This window comes from Anolis sagrei, chromosome 3 (genome assembly GCF_037176765.1).
Source record: "Anolis sagrei isolate rAnoSag1 chromosome 3, rAnoSag1.mat, whole genome shotgun sequence".
NCBI lineage: Eukaryota > Metazoa > Chordata > Lepidosauria > Squamata > Dactyloidae > Anolis > Anolis sagrei.
In genome coordinates this window covers 9912881-9933040 of record NC_090023.1, presented here as the reverse complement: position 1 = coordinate 9933040, position 20160 = coordinate 9912881, and the positions used below count along the sequence as shown (strand labels likewise).

The 20160-nt window shown below is 40.1% G+C and overlaps 1 protein-coding gene across 1 annotated transcript in view; it reads left to right on the top strand.

The window, feature by feature from the left end:
* The first annotated feature begins 669 nt into the window (after positions 1 to 669).
* The window catches only part of RSF1 (remodeling and spacing factor 1), a 91300-nt gene continuing 71809 nt past the window's right edge, over positions 670 to 20160 (top strand). Inside the window, exon 1 of the mRNA XM_060771225.2 lies at positions 670 to 1028. Coding sequence (XP_060627208.2) covers positions 839 to 1028 — 190 coding nt within the window. The 5' untranslated portion in view covers positions 670 to 838. The remainder of the gene's footprint in view (positions 1029 to 20160) is intronic.

Below are 20160 nucleotides of genomic sequence, written 5' to 3'. Positions count from 1 at the left end.
TCTATTGATTGACACTAAGAAATCGGAAGCCCCGCCCACTTTCTTGCTTGGCCACGCCCCTTTCCCCCTTTGGATTCACAGTCTCTTTCCCTAGCGCTGACTGCCTGCTTCCCTTATTAGTCAAGCGAGACCCCTGATTGGGCGCCGACTATTGACTGACACCGCCCGTGGCCACTAAGAAATCTGAAGCCCCGCCCACTTTCTTGCTTGGCCACGCTCCAATTCCCTTTGGACTCGCGCTGACTGCCTGTTTCCAATATTAGTCAAGCGAGACCACTGATTGGGCGCGGCCTATTGATTGACACCTCCCGCGGCCACTAAGAAATCGGAAGCCCAACCCACCTTCTTGCTTGCCCACGCCCCTTTCCCCCTTTGGACTCACACACTCTTTTTTTCCTAGCGCTATCTGCCTCCCTTATTAGTCAAGCGAGACCCCTGATTGGGCGCCGACTATTGATTGACACCGCCCGCGGCCACTAAGAAATCGGACGCCCCGCACACTTTCTTGCTCGGCCACGCCCCCTTTCCCTTTGGACTCACACACTCTTTTTTTTTTTATTACCTGTCCCTAGCGGCGCCGTGATTGGATAAGGCGGCGTTCTATCCCCGCCCTACCGCAGCCTCGTTTTGGTTCCTGTGTCAATCACAGAGGCTGGGCGGGGAGCGTAGCGGCCGCTCTATCCCTTCTCTGCTTGAGTTCTCCACAACGGCGTCTCGCCTCCTCGCCGGACCGAGCCCGCTGTTTCCCCACAGCGCCCCCTGCCTGCGTTTCGCGCTAAGGGAGGCCTCCCTCCCCTCCGCTCGCCTTCTTCATCCATCCATCCTCTCAGGATCCAAGATGGCGGCGGAAGCGGCGGCTCCTCCATCGCCTCCTCCCCCTCCGCCGCCGGGAGGCTGCCCGGCTTCGTGCCCCAGCTTCGCCGTGGTCTGCTCCTTCCTGGAGCGCTACGGGGCCCTCCTCGACCTGCCCGAGATGCCCTTCCCGGAGCTGGAGCGGGCCTTACGCGGGAGCGGCGCCCAGCAGCAGGGTGAGCCAGCGCGGGGGCGGACTAGGCCGCGAAGCCAAACCCCACCCCCAGCGGGACTCAGCGCGGCCTGGACGGGGGTTGGCTTCTCCAGCAGGCCTGGGCCGACTTGGGCCCTCCCTCCAGGGGTTGGACTCCAATTCCCATCATTCCTCACAGCCTCAGGCCCTTTCCTTTCCCCCCTCAGCCGCTAAGCTGCTGAGGGGGAAAAGGAAAGGGCCTGAGGCTGTGAGGAATGATGGGAATTGGAGTCCAAACCCCTGGAGGGAGGGCCCAAGTCGGCTCAGGCCTGTTCTATATCATACAATATATTGGGAGGTAAGGTAAATGTTTGGTTTCCATATTATTATCCTGCTCAGAAATATTTGGGATTGGAAGGAAGTGTTTTTGTATTTTGGGTGAGTGGGATAGTAAGGGTGAAATGTTCTGGAAGTCTCATGGATTTTGGGTTATTTTCCTCCACATCATGAGGTTTTTTGGAGACGGGACCCAACTCTAAATACACAGCCTTTGTTTATGTTTCATGTATGTTTATGTTTCATGTATGTGGAGTATTTATTTTCTGTAATGTTAGGGATTCTGGGATATTTGCACCCACATCATAACCGCTCTGAGTCGCCTAATGGCTGAGAAGAGCGGTATACAAATAAAATAAATAAATAAATCATGAGGTATTTTGGAGATGGGACCCAAGTCTAAATACACGGCCTTTGTTTATGTTTCATATATCTGGAGTATTCCTTCCCAGAAATGTTTGGGATCAGAAGTATTTTACATATTTGAGATATTAGTTACATCTCCCTGATGAAATGTTTTGGAAGGATATTGGATTTTGGGATATTTGCATCCACATCATGAGGTATTTTGGAGATGGGACCCAACTCTAAATACACAGCCTTTGTTTATGTTTCATGTATGTGCAGTAATCCTTCTCTGAAATGTTGGGGAGCAGAAGTATTTTATATATTTGAGATATTAGTTACATCTCCCTGATGAAATGTTCTGGGATATTTGCATCCACATCATGTGGTATTTTGGAGATGGGACCTAAGTCTAAATACATAGCCTTTGTTTATCAGGACTATTCCTTCTCCGAAATGTTGGGGAGCAGAAATGTTTTGGATTTTGGGATCATTAGCTCCACACCATCAGGTATTTTGGAGATGGGACCCAATCCCTGAAGGGACTCAGGGCAGCTTACATGGGGCCAAGCCCAAAGCAGAACATAATTAAAGGCAAAGCAATAATAATTAAGACTGCGCAAAACAGCATAAAACAGCATAACAATAATGGGATCCAAGTCTAAACACAGCCTTTGTTTATGTTTCATATATCTGGAGTATTCCTTCCCAGAAATGTTTGGGATCAGACATGTTTTATATATTTGAGATAGTAGTTACATCTCCCTGCTGAAAAGTTCTGGAAGGATATTGCATTTTGGGATATTTGCATCCACATCATGAGGTATTTTGGAGATGGGACCCAACTCCAAATACACAGCCTTTGTTTATGTTTCATATATCTGGTGTATTCCTTCTCTGAAATGTTGGGGAGCAGAAATGTTTTGGATTTCAGGATCATTACCTACACATCATGAGGTACTTTGGATGTGGGACCCAAGTCAAAGTACAGCCTTCCTTTATGTTTATGTATATGGGATCAGAAATATTTTATATATTTGAGATAGTAGTTACATCTCCCTGATGAAATGTTCTGGAAATATATTGGATTTTGGGATATTTGCATCCACATCATGAAATATTTAGGAGATGGGAACCAAGTCTAAACACAGCCTTTGTTTATGTTTCATGTATAGAGTATTCCTTCTCTGAATTTTTTGGGATCAGACAAGTTTTATGTATTTGAGATAGTAGTTACATCTCCCTGATGAAATGTTCTGGAAATATATTGGATTTTGGGATATTTGCCTCCACATCATGAGATATTTTGGTGGTGGGACCAAGTCAGTATACACAGCCTTTGTTTATGTTTCATATATTTGGAGTATTCCTTCTCTGAAATGTTGGGGAGCAGAAATGTTTTGGATTTTGGGGTCATTGCCTCCACATCATGAGGTATTTTGGAGGTGGGACCCATGTCTAAGCACAGCCTTCCTTTATGTTTTATGTATATGGAATCAGAAATATTTTATATATTTGAGATAGTAGTTACATCTCCCTGGTGAAATGTTCTGGAAGTATATTGGATTTTGGGATATTTGCATCCACATCATGAAATATTTTGGAGATGTGATCCAAGTCTAAATACATAGCTTTTGTTTATGTTTCATATATCTGGAGTATTCCTTCCCAGAAATGTTGGGGAGCAGAAATGTTTTGTATTTTGGGTGATTGGGATAGTAAGAGTGAAATGTTCTGGTAGTCTCTTGGATTTTGGGTTTTATTTCCTCCACAACATGAGGTATTTTGGAGACGGGACCCAACTCTAAATACATAGCCTTTGTTTATGTTTCATATATCTGGAGTATTCCTTCCCAGAAATGTTTGGGATCAGAAGTGTTTTATATATTTGAGATATTAGTTATATCTCCCTGATGAAATGTTCTGGAAGTATATTGGATTTTGGGATATTTGCATCCACATCATGAGGTATTTTGGAGACGGGACCCAACTCTAAATACACAGCCTTTGTTTATGTTTCATGTATGTTTATGTTTCATGTATGTGGAGTATTTATTTTCTGTAATGTTAGGGATTCTGGGATATTTGCACCCACATCATAACCGCTCTGAGTCGCCTAATGACTGGGAAGAGCGGTGTACAAATAAAGTAAATAAATAAATAAATCATGAGGTATTTTGGAGATGGGACCTAAGTCTAAATACATAACCTTTGTTTATGTTTCATATATCTGGAGTATTCCTTCCCAGAAATGTTTGGGATCAGAAGTATTTTACATATTTGAGATATTAGTTATATCTCCCTGATGAAATGTTCTGGAAGAATAATGGGTTTTGGGATATCTGCATCCACACCATGAGGTATTTTGGAGATGGGACCCAAGTCTAAGCACAGCCTTCTTTTATGTTTTATGTATATGGAATCAGAAATATTTTATATATTTGAGATAGTAGTTACATCTCCCTGATGAAATGTTCAGGAAATATATTGGATTTGGGGATATTTGCATCCACATCATGAAATATTTTGGAGATGTGATCCAAGTCTAAATACATAGCCTTTGTTTATGTTTCATATATCTGGAGTATTCCTTCCCAGAAATGTTGGGGAGCAGAAATGTTTTGTATTTTGGGTGAGTGGGATAGTAAGGGTGAAATGTTCTGGAAGTATCTTGGATTTTGGGTTTTATATCCTCCACATCATGAGGTATTTTGGAGATGGGACCCAACTCTAAATACACAGCCTTTGTTTATGTTTGATGTATGTGGAGTATTCCTTCTCTGAAATGTTGGGGAGCAGAAGTGAGGCTTTTAGATGTAACTACTATATCAAATATATGAAACACTTCCAATCCCAAACATTTCAAAGAACGAATCCTCCACATACATGAAACATAAACCAAGACTGTGTTTAGACTTGGCTCCCATTGGATTTTGGGATATTTGCATCCACATCATGAAATATTTTGGAGGTGGGACCCAAATCTAAGCACAGCCTTTGTTCATTTTTTATGTATGTGGAGATTCCTTCTCTGAAATGTTAGGGATTTTGGGATATTTGCACCCACATCATGAAATATTTTGGAGATGGGAACCAAGTCTAAACACAGTCTTGGCCTATGTTTCATGTATGTGGAGTATTCCTTCCCAGAAATGTTTGGGATCAGAAGTATTTTACATATTTGAGATATTAGTTACATCTCCCTAATGAAATGTTCTGGAAGGATATTGGATTTTGGGATATTTGCATCCAGATCATGAGGTATTTTGGAGATGGGACCCAGTCTAAATACATAGCCTTTGTTTATGTTTCATATATCTGGTGTATTCCTTCTCTGAAATGTTGGGGAGCAGAAATGTTTTGGATTTTGGGGTCACTGCCTCCACATCATGAGGTTCTTTGGAGGTGGGACCCAAGTCTAAGTACAGCCCTTGTTTATGTTTTATGTATGTGGAGGTTCTTTCTCTTAAATGTTAGGGATTTTGGGATATTTGCATCCACATCATGAAAGATTTTGGAGATGGTACCCAAGTCTAAACACACAGCTTTTGTTTATGTTTCATGTATCATGTATTCCTTCTCTGAATTGTTAGGGATTCTGGGATATTTGCACCCACATAATTAAATACTTTGAAGATGGGAACGAAGTGGAGTATTCAGAAGTGTTTTATATATTTGAGATAGGAGTTACATCTCCCTGATGAAATGTTCTGGAAGAGTATTGGATTTTGGGATATTTGCATCCCCATCATGAAGTATTTGGAGCCTTTGTTTATGTTTCATGTATGTGGAGTATTCCTTCTCTGAAATATTGGGGAGCAGAAGCGAGGCTTTTAGATGTAACTACTATCTCAAATATATGAAACACTTCTGATCCCAAACATTTCAGAGAACGAATCCTCCACATACATGAAACATAAACCAAGACTGTGTTTAGACTTGGTTCCCATTGGATTTTGGGATATTTGCATCCACATCATGAAATATTTTGGAGATGGTACCCAAGTCTATTCCTTCTCTGAAATGTCAGGGATTTTGGTATATATGCATCCACATCATGAAATACTTTGGAGATGGGAATTAAGGCTAAATACACAACCTTGGTTTATAATTCATGTATGTAGAGTAGTCCTTCTCTGAAATGTTAGGGATTCTAGGATATTTACACCCACATCATTAAATACTTTGGAGATGGGAACCAAGTGGAGTATGTTTTATGTATATGGGATCAGAAATATTTTATATATTTGAGATAATAGTTACATCTCCCTGATGAAATGTTCTGGAAGTATCTTGGATTTTGTGATATTTGCATCCACATCTCTAAATATTTTGGAGTCTAAACACCAAGCCTTTGTTTATGCTTCTTATATGTGGAGTATTCCACATATATGAAAGATATTTGGCCGCCTTGGTGGATGATCTATGTAGAGAACTTGACAGAGATGGTGTGACTCTGTTAACTCTCCTGGACCTCTCAGAGCCTTTTGATACCATTGATCATGGTATCCTTTTGGAAAGGCTCGAGGAGATGGGGCAAGGAGGCACTGTTCTACAGTGGTTCCGATCCTTCTTCATGGACCGGTCCCAGAAGGTGATATTGGGGCAGTCCTTCTCAATCTCTTGGCCTGTGTGCTGTGGGGTCCCGCAGGGCTCATCTTTATCCCCGATTTTATTCAACATCTACCTGAAACCGCTGTGAGAGATCATCTGGAGTTTTGAGCTTGGTATCATTTGCATGAGGATGATGCCCAACTCTACTGTTCCATTTCATCTGATGCCGGTTCTACCCTTGAACATTGTCTGAAGTCAGGGATGGACTGGATGAGAGTGAACAAGTTGAAACTCAATCCAGACAAGACGGAGGTACAACTGGTGTCATTAAAGATGGATTTTGGGAACAGCATTTCAACCTGAGCTGGATGGGGTTACACTCCCCCTGAAATCCCAGATGCGCAGTCTGGGGGGTCATTATTGATTCTGCTTTAAACCAGGAAGCCCAGGTGCCAGCGGTAACTAGGTTGGCCTTCACACAGTTAAGCTTGTGCGCCAACTGCACCCCTTCCTGAAGACATTGTATCTGGACATGCGTTGGTTACATCCAGATTGGACTATTGAAATGCACTCTATGTAGGTCTGCCCTTAAAAAGTGTCCAGAAATTACCGTTGGTCCATAGAACTGTAATTGGATGAACTGACAGGTACTAACTTCAGGGAGCGTACTACGCCTATCCCGAAGCAGCTCCATTGGTTGCCTGTCTAGTTCTGGGCTCAATTCAATGTGCTGATTATCGCCTATAAATCCCCATGTTCCTGATACACCCCAGGCTGCTAACTTAGATCTAGAAGGGGGACCCAAATTTCCACATGAGCCCCCACCAGTATGCGTTTACGCTTAACGAGAGAACGCTCCTTCTCAAGTTCTGATCCAGCGCTCTGGAGCTCCCTCTCCGAAGAATTAAGAGCTGCTCCATCCCTTCTGAGCTTTAGGAAGGGGGTCAAGGCCTTTCCGTTTAATAAAGCTTTTAACTGAAGTATGGGAGAATATTGGGGATTTTTGCATTAGTACATAGGGGGGCATACACAGAAAGTAGGCTATTGCTTTTATCTTATTTTATGGATTTTATTGATTTTTATTATGGTTATACCTTTTTATGTATTTCTGTTTGATGGATTTTATATGCTGGTATGCTGTAAACCGCCTTGGGTCCGTGTTGCAGAGAAAGGTGGCGTAGAAATAATCTAAAATAAATAAACTTTCTCAGAAATAGGTTCTTGTGGGTTTTTTCAGGCTATAGAGCCATGTTCTAGAGGCTCTAGAACATGCCTCTAGAACATGGCTCTATAGCCCGAAAAAAACCACAAGAACCTAGTGATTCCAGCCATGAAAGCCTTCGACAATACATCTTCTCAGAAATATTTGGGAGCAGAAATGTTTTGTATATTTGCAATAGTAGTTGCATTTCCATGATGAAATGTTCTGGATATATATTGGATTTCGGGATATTTGCATCTACATTGTGAAGTATTTTTGGAGATGAGACCCAAGTCTAAACACCCGCCCTCTGTTTATGTTTCATGTATGTGGAATATTCCTTCTCTGAAATGTTAGGGAACAGAAATGTTTTGGATGTTGGGATATTTGCATCTATATTACGCATGGACAGATTTGGGCCCTCCAGGTGTTTTGGATTTCCACTCCCAGAATTCCTACCAGCTTTCCAGCTGTTAGAAATAGTGGGAGTTGGAGTCCCAAACACCCAAAGGGTGTTTGCCTGATCTATATAATAACGTATTTTGAATTTTGGATTTTTACACCTACATAATTAGGTATCTTGGAGGTGGGACCTAGTCTAAACACAGCATTATTTTATTTTTGATAAACACCTTATACACATGATCTGAAGGTAATTTGATACAAAAGGTGGAGTATTGCTTATCTGAATTGTTTGTTTCCAAAAGTGTCTTGGATTTGGGGATATTTGCATCTACATAATTAGATGTCTTGGAGATGAGACCCAGTTCTATATCCAATATTCTTTTATGTGTCATATATGCCTTATACAGATAACCAGAACGTAGATCTGTACAATAGTTTGAATATCCATTACCCAAAATGCTTGAGACCAAAAGTATTTTGGATTTTGGGACCCAAGTCTAAAGACAACAATAATTTATTATTCATTTATGTGGAGTATTCCTTATCTGAATTGTTTGGGATGAGTGGTATTTTGGATTTGAGGATAGTTGTATCTTCATAAGGGAATGTCTTGGAAGGAGCCCCAAGTTGAAATGCAATGTTCATTTATATTTAATTTATGTGGAATATCCCTTACCTGACACGTGGTTTATATTTTGGAATATTTGCATCTACATAATGAAGCATCTTGGAGATGGGATCCAAATCTAAACATAGTATTTATTTATGTTTTATTTATGTGGTGTATTCCTTGTCGAAAATTCTTGGGACTAGAAAGGTTTTGGATGTTAGGCTATTTGTGTCTATATAATGAGGTATTGTGGAGATAGGACTCATCTAAATGCAATATTAATTTATGTTTCACTTATATGGAGTATTCCTTATCTTAAATGTTTGGGACAAGAGCTATTTTGGGATATTTGCATTTATATAATAAAGTATTTTGGAGATGAGGTGCAAAGCTAAACACAGTATTCATTTATGTCTCATTTATGTGAAGTATTCCTTATTATTGTTATATATTTTGGGATATTAGCATCTGCATAATGAGGAATTTTGGGAGTTGGACCCAGGTCTAAACACAGTATTCATTTACATGTCATATACACCTTACGTTATATAAAAGTTTGAACATCCCTTATCCAAAATTTTTGGAGCCAGAAATATTTTGGATTTTGGGAACTTTTGCATCTTCATAATAAGGTATCTTGGCGATGAGACCCAAGTCTAATCAGAGTATACATTTCTGTTTCGTTTGTGTGACGTATTCCTTATTTGAAATGTTTTGGATCCGAAGGGTTTATATTTTGTGATATTTGCATCTACATAATGAGGTATCTTGGAGATGGACCCAAGTCTAAACACAACATTCATTCATGTTTCATTTACTTGGAGTAGTCTTTATCCAAAATGTTTGGTACCAGAAAGGTTTTGGATCTGGGATTTTGGAATATTGGCATCTACATAATGAAATACTTTGGTCATGGGACCAGAAGGATTCTGGACATTTGCATCTACATAATGAAGGATCTTGGAGTGGGATTCGGCATTCATTTGTATTTCATAGACACCTGAAGGTAGTTTTATACTCAAGGCGGAGTATTCCTTACCCAAAATACTTGGGACCAGAAGTATTTTGGATTTTGCAATATTTGCATCTATATAATGAAATATCTTTGAGTTGAGGTGGGATTCAAGTCTAAACAAAAGATTCATGTATGTTTTATAAATAACATATAATAGCCTCAAGGTAATTTTATATTCAAGGTGGAGTATCCCTTATATGGAGTTTCAAAATACTCACAAATTTGAAATCCTCCAATATCCAGAAATGTCTGCATGAGTGGTTGAGATAATACGGGTGCTCTTCAGATTGATGGGACCCCCTTCCCACAAGGCAGAAAGGTCTCTTCCCTTAGAAGTTTGCAACTAAATGCAGATGGAGAGAGGCATGAGGGAAGATGAGGGAGATGTGTATGTCAATCAGTAGCATAGAAAGATGTTTTGTTTCAGCCAGGAAAGAGGATGACGGGCTAATTTCTCAAGGCATCATGAAAGCTCTGTCTGATTTTTAAAAGAATTTTACAAATTCCACCCCTACCCTGAGCATGTATAATCTAAACCAGGGATTCTTAACCTTTTTTGTTCCATGGGACCCCTTTGCCAGTCAGGTAAAAACCACAGACTCTTCCTCAGGATGTAGCGGCAGATACTATTATTGATATTGCTGTTGTTTATTGTTGATGTGTAATTGCTTTGCTGAAATTGTACCTGGTTTTATATGTTGTACACCACCGTGAGTCGCCCTAGGGCTGAGAAGGGCGGTCTACAAATGTAGTAAATAAATAAAATAAATAAATAGTTTGATGACACTCAAAATCAGCATGTTTGTTCTCTGTTCTATGTTGCCAGGTAGTTGTACCGTTTATACAAAGCAGGACTGTAGCCACTTGTGATCTAGCGAGTATGGATGAGCATAAGTGATTTTTTGGTATGTGTAGTAACTGTAATGTGATCTGAAAGTAATGTTACTATAATTTATTGTGCACATAAGTAAAGGGAATGCTAGATTTCAGTTAGAGGTCAGAGAAAATAAAGAGAATAATTAAGCTCAAAGACCTCCTGAAATCTTTCCACAGACCCCTGAGGGCTAAGAACCTGTGATATAGTGAGTGGCCCTTGCTTTTTAAATCCCCCCCCCCCACCATCTATTTATACAGCTGTATCTCTCTGTTTGAACTTGCCTGAGTCTTAAGATCCCCAGAGAAGGGCCTTTTCTTTGTCCAGAGGATCATCTGCTAAGGATATGAGAGGGCCTTCTTGGTGGCAGCTCCCAGACTGTAGAATCTCTCTACGTGGGAAGCTAGGAGGGCAGTCTCTCTGCTCTTTTTCCTCTGACAGAGACCTTTTTATTTAGGCAAACATTATTCTTTTGTATCTAAATACTGTAACCAATACATTTTAAGATGTCAATATATTTAATTGTTTTATCATCAATTTTCCTTGTATCTTGGTAATTTGGTTGCACCCCCTTTGTAAGCCACCTTGGATCACATGTCAACAAGAAGGTGTGATCTGAAATAAATATGGTAAATCAAATATGAGGTGGCCAATTTTTCATATCCCTTGACTATAGAGTTAGAGCAGGACTGTCGGAAAAGGCTCGTGGGGTTGAAGGCTACTTGATGAGCTTAATCTTCCATCTTGCTTTTTAAAAATAGTGTTTGTGGCTATCCACGAGGAAAGTACTGTTCTGTTTCTAGTTGGTACCCGAGACCTTTTGAGTGCCTGGGGATCTTGCAAAGAAACCTGGAATAGATGGTTGCTAGTTTGATCCATCTTGTAGTCACGCATTCTTAAAGAGTCTGTTTTCGGTGGTCCTCAAAATTGGTTATTTGTGCTATAACTATTAAGAGATTTAAATTACAATTTACACACATGCATTGTGGATATCTGGGTGAAACAAGTAGACCCTGTAAACATTAGCTTGTCCTTGCTTTCCCTCTGGTTTGTGTGTCACCTCTGGGTTTTTGTAGTTCCGTGAATGTTGTTTGAGGGAGGGGAGGAGGTTATAGCTCTCCCACTTAACTGCTCATTTCCTAATGCATATGAATCACTCATTTTGAAGTAACCAGGAGCGATGAACTTAGGAAGATGAGCATTATCTGTTTCTATATGTGCATCATAGATTCACAACAGATAGCATCCTTCAAGGCAGTGCTTCTTTAAACTACCCAATGTGGGCATTGACAGCCCCCCCCCCCAATGTACCAGATAGTTACCGTATTTATGCCCGTTGACTACAATTGATTGGTTGGTTGCATGCTAGAAGTTCAAAAAGCTATACACCAATCTTCTTGTTGTACCATCTTTAAAAGTTCCCGGAGACACTTATTTTGCTCTGACTTACAAGAAGCACCACTTGAATATCAAGCAAAAAGTGGGTGCTAGAAATAATAATCATACGAAAGCTGACTGGCACAACCTGGGGATCACAACTAGACACAGCGAAGACATCTGCCCTTGCGCTTTGCTATTCTGCTGCTGAATACGCATGCCCAATGTGAAAAACATATCACCATGTTAAAACAGTGGACGTGGCTCTTGATGAGACATGCCACATTATCACAGGATGTCCACGCCCCACACCACTGGAGAAATTACACTGTTTAGCTGGTATCACATCTCTTGACACCCTCTGGGAAGTAGCAACCACCAAGGCATTGACATCTTCGGCCCATCCCCTGTTTGGATATCAGCCAGAATGCCAACTCCTTAAATCAGGAAACAGTTTCTTAGGGTCTATAGCAGTGATAGGCAACCTTTTGAGCTTGGTTTGTCAAAATTCACCAAAAAAACCGAGCATAATTCAGGTGGGGTGTCACTTCGAGAAAAAAAATCATAATTTCACGATATTTATAGTTTAAATAACAAAATGTGTAATTGTAATATATAACTGTATTTTATAAACCAAAAATAATTATTTAACTTACCTGCTTAGTGATTTCTTCGCTCATGTGTCAGTCAGTTTATTTTGTTGGTTTTGATATTATTTAATTTGTGTGGGGTGCCATGAACTGACCTGCCTAGTAGTGGCGGGAAATGGCACCCATAGCACAGGCCCTTGCCTCTCCCAGCCTCCCCCTCTCTTAGTTCAGTAATGATGGTCAATTAGAAATCAACAACACCCCAGAACAGTAGATTGGATGACAATAGCTGTGGTTACGTGGTTGCTGGTAATGGCGATCACAGGGTCCCTAGAGATGCATCACATGTAGCATTCTGCTGCTCTCTGCTCCGCTGGCCGGAAGTGAGGTTAAAGATCCCCTAATGGCCTAACCGGAAGTTCCAGAACTAGTCGCTCTGTGCCAGAGTTCTGTTGTTTTGGCCTACATACCTCTGGCACAAAGTGTCTACACTACACTACAGCAAATGTTTTATCCTTCTTGACATGCAGCCCCATACTTCTGTGTATGCGGCCGCATGGCAGCTGTATGTTATTGAAAATGGCCACGCTTGTCAGTGCTGACACGCATGTCATAGGTTTGTTGTCACAGATCTATAGAGATAACTTGCAGGAACGCCTCAGCAAGCGAGAGTCTGAAAGTGGCAGGCTGAAACCCGGAACCTCAATCAGTGGCTGATACTGGATGAGAGACTCACCCTTGGGCACACAGAAGAGTGGGCAACCTGGAATGCTCTGAACAGGCTGCGCTCTGGCACCACTAGATGCAAAGCTAACCTTAAGAAATGGGGCTACAAAGTGGAGTCCAAGACATGCGAGTGTGGAGAAGAGCAAACAGAGACCACCTACTACAATGCAGCCTGAGCCCTGTAATATGTGCAATGGAGGGCCTTCTCACAGCAACACCAGAGACACTCTGGTAGCCAGCTGCAGGTCAAAGGACATTTAGAATAATGCCAAGTTCCTTTTTTAAAACTTTGTTTGTTTTTTTAAATGCATTTTAATTGTGCCCTCAACTTGCTTCTGACACGATAAATACTAAAACGGATTACTTTTTTCCCCTGGAAAGTCTGCAAACCAGCAGCCAATGGATTGCAAACTTGCACCAGTCAACAAACCACCCTTTAAAGTTGTGCCACCTTAAGAGACGTGGGCCCAGCTTCATGTAAACTTCATAATTATGGGGAATGTGTATCAATGTTGCCTGTACTCTATATATTTTAAAATCTATTACCCCTCTGCATTAAGTATTGGTATTTTAGCCAAACTTGAAGGAATTTCTCTTCATTTAAGTGAAGTTTTTGAAATAATTTAGTATAAGCTAAGAAGGTGCATTTTTATTTTGGAATAACATCTGAATATTCAAGGAAACACTATTCTTCACTACTATTTTCTTGGAGCAGAAATCTATTTTCTACAAAAGCCTTGGACATTGCTCTTATTAAATACTGGCGTATTTCCCTGAAACACCTCCTGCAACAGTCTCTTGCCTTCAACCCAAATTATGGGAACTTCCTTTTGTCATCTGGGATTTTCTTGGCACATTCTATGAGAAAGAAAATTCTCAGTGGCCAGTTTCTTTGTTAACAGTGTTTTTGAAACAGGTAATCAAATAATTCAAACCCTTAAATAGTTTTTTAATTGCTTGGATAAATTGTCTGGCATACAACTTCAGTGTCCAATAATTTTGTAAATAGCATTTTACTGCTTTTAGATTCTCCATTACCCGTACATTCCTTTCACAGTATCAAGGGAATGTATGTATTCATTTATTTTGATGCGATTGGATGTGGTTTTTACAGAATTTTTAACCACGGTATAGGCTGTTTATCTGTAGATTCTACTGTATGGGTTCTCAAGTTTCTACATGCTTATTGGGTTTTTTTTCCCAATGTGCAATTTTGTATTAACTTTGTTGTTTACATGTATCTTTTTTTGTAAGTCAAAAAGGTGTTATTATTTATTTATTTATTTATTTGATGCACTTATTAACCGCCATTCTCAGCCCATAAGGGCGACTCATGGCGGTGTACAGTACACATAAAAGACAGTTACAAAAAAGCCAGTTTCAACAACATATAAACTATACAACAATTACAGACTACACTAAAAATCCGCTTCGTCTCTTAGTGGAATCATAGCCAGTCTCATATTCCTTGTTCCATTCCAGTTCTCATTACCGTATTGTTTAGCACTTAATTAAATGCCCTCTCGAACAGCCATGTCTTAAGGCTTTTTCGAAAGGACATGAGGGAAGGCGCCTGTCTGATGTGTGCAGGGAGAGTGTTCCACAGCCGGGGGGCCACCACCGAGAAGGCCATTACCATTATTACCATTTCTGTTTGTAGTTACATTTTATTATGGGGCCAGTTTTTCTGATGCATTTGGCTTTGATTCATTTTTGACAACTGGCAATAGCAAACGCTTGGGCTATGGACTACTTGTGTCTACGTAGGCATAAATACTTTTCCCCAGTAAAATAAGATCTTGTCTATACTTCGTTATTGTTAATTGCTCTCAAGTCAATTCTTATTGACTGTATGAATGAAAGTCTCCCAGTGGTCACCAACCTTACTAAAAAATAAACAGCAGTGGTATCCTCTATTGAATCTATGCATATGTAAGTCAGTCTTCCTTTATTTCCCCCTACTGCTTTGTACCTTGTTATTTTCCCCCATTTCTGACTTTTGGTGACCCTACAATCAGATTTTCCCCATAAGATTTGTTCTAAGGTTGGCCTTTTTACCTTTTCCTGAAGCTGAGGGGGCATAATTTGCCCAACGTCACACAATGGTTTCTATGTCAGACTAGGTATTCAAACCTTTGTCTTCAGAGATTTTATATAACTGTCTTCTAGTGTGTCATGCCTTGTCATAATATGACTAAAGTACACTTAGTTTAGTAATCTGGAAATAGTTCAGGACTTATTTGCTCTAAGACACATTTATTTGTCTTTTTAGCAGTCCTTGATAGAACTCTTGTAGATATCTTCTCCAGCACCACATTTCAAATGAGTTGATTTCCTTCCTTTCTTTGCTGCTCAGCTTTCACAGCCATTCGTAGAAACTGGAAATGGAATGACACAGATAATTCTAACTTTCATAATTGTTACATTCCAGGATTTTGCCAAGTTCCTTCTTAGCATCAATCCAAATTTGAGTCTTCTGATTTCTTGATTCCAGTCTCCATTTTGATTAATGATTGACTCAAGGCATGGAAAATCCTGAACCATTTCAGTGTCTTCATCTACTTTAAAGTTATGTAAATTGTCTGGGGACATTATTTTTGTATTTTTCATGTTCAACAACAAGCCTGACTTTACACTTTCTTTCTTGACTTTCTATGGTAATTGTTCTCAGTCTTAGTTATTTTCTGCTAGTAGTATGGTGTCAACTGCATATCTTAGTTGGTGTTCCTCTAATTTTCATGCCTCAGTCTTCCGAGTTTAATTCTGTTTCATGGCAGATACCTACGAGTTAAAATGCAGCAAGGCCTGACCCTCTTGCAAATTGACAACAATTTGGTTTCACCATATTCTCTTCTGACAGTAGCCTCTTGTCCTGAGTACAGGTTACACATCTGGATAATCAAATGTTGTGAAACACAGCCTTTTAAAAAAACCGATATGTCAACTGGGCTCTCCAGGCCAATGGATACTCCACCTCAGACATCAGAAGAGCTGCAAGACCAAGAACAAGCCACGAGAGTAAAGATGAAGATCCACCCAGAGGAAAAGTGTTCCTGCCATACATCAAGGGAACCACTGATCGCATAGGGAAGCTGATGAGGAAACACAACATACAAACAATCTACAAACCCACCAAGAAAATCCAACAAATGCTACGTTCAGCAAAGGACAAGAGGGATCCTCTCACCTCTGCAGGAGTCTACCGTATACCATGCAGCTGTGGACAAGTCTACATAGGGACCACCAAACGCAGTGCCCAGACACGCATCAAGGAACATGAAAGGCACTGCAGACTACTTCAACCAGAGAAGTCAGCCATAGCAGAGCACCTGATGAACCAGCCTGGACACAGCATATTATTTGAGAACACAGAAATGCTGGACCACACCAACAACCACCATGTCAGACTACACAGAGAAGCCATTGAAATCCACAAGCATGTGGACAATTTCAACAGAAAGGAAGAGACCATGAAAATGAACAAAATCTGGCTACCAGTATTAAAAAACTCTAAAATTATAACAGCTAAACAACAGAGAGGAAAAAACCAGGCACAGATTAACACCTCCCAGCAACAGATTTTCCCAGACTCAGGCAGGCCTTCAAATGCTAATGAAGGTGATCAGCTAAACATTCACACCTAACTGCAGCAGGGAAGAGCTCCTTGCCCCACCCCAGCCATTCCACAGATATATAAACCCATTTTTCCTACTTCCAACAGACCTTCTCAACCTCTGAGGATGCTTGCCATAGATGCAGGCGAAACGTCAGGAGAAATGCCTCTAGAACATGGCTCTATAGCCCGAAAAAACCCACAAGAACATAGTGATTCCAGCCATGAAAGCCTTTGACAATACATTGATATGTTGTTTCTTGTTCTCTACACAGAAAAAGGCTTGCTATGAACTATAAAGCATAGGCTGATTTTCTTTTGAAACTCTTTGGTGAACTCTTCTGCAAAATATGTCTGCAATATGATATCTAGTGCCTTTTACTTTACTTAACCTAGTTTGGATATCTGGCATTTTTCACTTTATATCTAGTAAAAAATTTTGTCATAGAATTTTGAGCATAACCTTGCTTGCACATGAAACTATGCAATGGTCCAGTAGCTACTGAAATCCCTGGTGTCCCCTTTCTTGGAAATTTGAATGTACATTAAGTGTTTCCAGTATGTGGGCCATTGTTTTGTTTTTTGTATTTGTTGTCTCTGAGAGAGCCTCTGCCAGTGTCATCTCCTCAATACTGCTCCTAATGTCCAGTAGCTATTTAGCTCTTCAGCAAAAGTCTCTCCAACACAAGAGACCCTACCAGCAGCTCTACTATCATCGACATAACCCCTTATTTCACAGGAGATTGTATTCCCACCACCACAAAAAGATAGTGGCAAGCAATGATATTACACCGTATTTCTCCATAGGGTAGTCAGGAAACAACAATTTTTAGGATCTTCATTGTCAACTTTGCACCTAGACTTCAGTCTATATAATCTTGGAAGAAAGTCCTCACTGAGATCATATATCTTGCATCCGTTTTGTCACTTTATAAAATGAAAAAATTAAACATTGTGGTACATGAATGTATTTAATTAAATTTTTTCTACTATTTGGTGAACGCAGCTGATTCCTACAGTCCATTTTTGCTGATGTGGTCAATATCAAAAGGTACCTTCCACTTTTTGAAAGGGTTTTACTCTTTTACCCATCATTCCATACAAGTGTAGGGTGATCAGTTTTATGAGGTTCTAATAAAGTAATCATGAGCTCATAATAAAGATTTGTCTGTTGAGAGCTTTTAGATGTAAAGATGACAAAACAACGTAAGTAAATATTCTTATGAAGTGGATGATATTTGTACTGTTTATAAATGGTCATTGACTAATAATTCTATAGTATAATTCTAATTGTAATCATTGTTTTAGATAGCATTATCCTTGCCAGTGAAATCTTACAATGGATGAGAAGAAAGGTTCCTACTGAGGGTTCACAGTTTACATAAAACCGCAAAGGAAACTACAGAGGAAAGGGGGAGGTATACGGACAGAACTTTAAAATGATTTCGAGTTACTGCTATTGTGAAAGATTGCTGTAATTACATCACAGGCATTATATCTTGCATTCTGTGGCCTCCTGCACCTGTTTTTTGGTCAAGTGGAGATAATACTTTATGGCTCTGATGAAGCAGGTTTCAGTTCATGGATGTTAATGCCACAATGGGCTTTAAGTTACACAAGGCACTCTTGTTAGTTGGGTAATTCTAGATTCTTTATGCATATGTAGTTGATATATCCTGATACAGTTGTCCCTCTATATTTGTGGGGATTAGGGGAACAGAGTTATTGCGAAACTGGAAAAAGCATGAATATATATATATATATATATATATATATCCCCTAAGGCATTTGTAAGTCTTTTACCATGATTTAGAGGTCAACTTTTGCCTCTGCTAGAAGTACATCATGAGCAATTCTGGAGGACCTACATGTGCTTAGAGAAGTATTCTCTGTAGACATTTGTAGTTACTCCAGCCTGACTCTGTGGACAGCTTCCATCAGAGGTTGATCATAGAATTGTACACAAGGACTTGAGAGAATATATTGTTGATTGCATGTAGGGCAGCAGTGGAAGGGGTGGCAAATAAACCCACAAATGCTTAATTCACAAGTATAGAAGTTCAATTGGGTTTAAAACCTCCTGTTATTATGTATCTTAAAAGAGAATCAAAGCAGCAAACAATGCTAAAATCAGTACAATTGAGTTATTGACTTGAAATATCAAGAATTTGGTATCTAAGCAGATATAACACGAAAGAATAGGTTCTTACACACACAAACACCCAAATAGAGCAGTTCAACAGGTTTTATCAGACTTTTTCTCCCACAAAGCTAATAATGTACAGTAGACTTTGGGCATCTATTGTGGTTTGGTTCCAAGACCCCCCCCCCCCTTGGATACCAAAATACCTGAATGTTCAAGTCCTATTATGAACTAGTATAATGGCAAAGTAAAATGATGTGCCTTTTAGTAAATGGTGCATATCTCTGAAATGGTGGGAAGCTACATCTGGGTATGCCTACATCTCAACATAGTGCTGAGTACATGGCAAAACTAATTTTGCCTTTTGGAATTTCTCTCCAAATATTTTTTATTGTAATTGGTTGAAACTGTGGATGCAGAACCAGTGAATACTGAGAGCCACCTGTACATTTGTGAAATAAAACAACCTGGTCAAATAAGCCATGCATAAACAAACATACAAATAAAAATAAACATTTGGAACCTCCCAAAAATATACCCACAGATGACTGTTTCTTTCATCAGCTTCCACTTACCTTATGATTTCTGTTTTGCGGCTAAGCGTACAGGTCAATGCTTTTTTGATATGCTGGGAGGAGCTAGTGATGCAGACCTATTTGCCCTCCCCTTTTTTCTCTGCTTTGCTGTTCATGCATGCTCAATAAGAGTTACCGAAGGCAACTACTATTTCTTTTGCACGTTGTAGGCAGGCACACACAGTGCAGTTGGATCAGATAGACCGAAACACATTTTCCCATTTCAAGCTTTATCCTGCTGTAGGCTGCAGAAGTGCAGCTGGATCTTGACTCAGGAAGTCTGTGCTTCTGTTTCACCATCTTCCCAATGCTGATACAAAGATGATGATGAAGAAGAAGAGGGTCTGAGTGCAGCTTCATTGTCAGAGGCTTTCATATTGAATATCTGTCAATACAGGATAAGTTTTCAGTGTATGCATTAAGGGTCAAAGTGGTTCTGTTACCTTAAACAGTTTGTTCTACAACTTATAGCAATTCCTCATGTGGTTCATTCACAAAGAATGAGAGAGAAATCTGTGAATTTTGTACTAATATGATTTGCAGGTTTAGAACTGGGTAAGCCTAGTGTTGAGACCATAAATCACTTTAAGTCTGCTTTTAAAAATCTCACTTTCTCCACAGAGCTCTAGGTGGCATATGTTCTTCTTGCACATTTTATCTGTGCAGCAGCCTCATGAGGTTCTAACTCTGCTTCATGGCTGACTGAATGTTTAAATCAGACCTCCCATCTCTTTGCCTGTCACACAGACCATTTCATCACACCAGTTTTATATTGCTGCCCTTGGACGAGTTTTAAATGTTCCCACAAAGG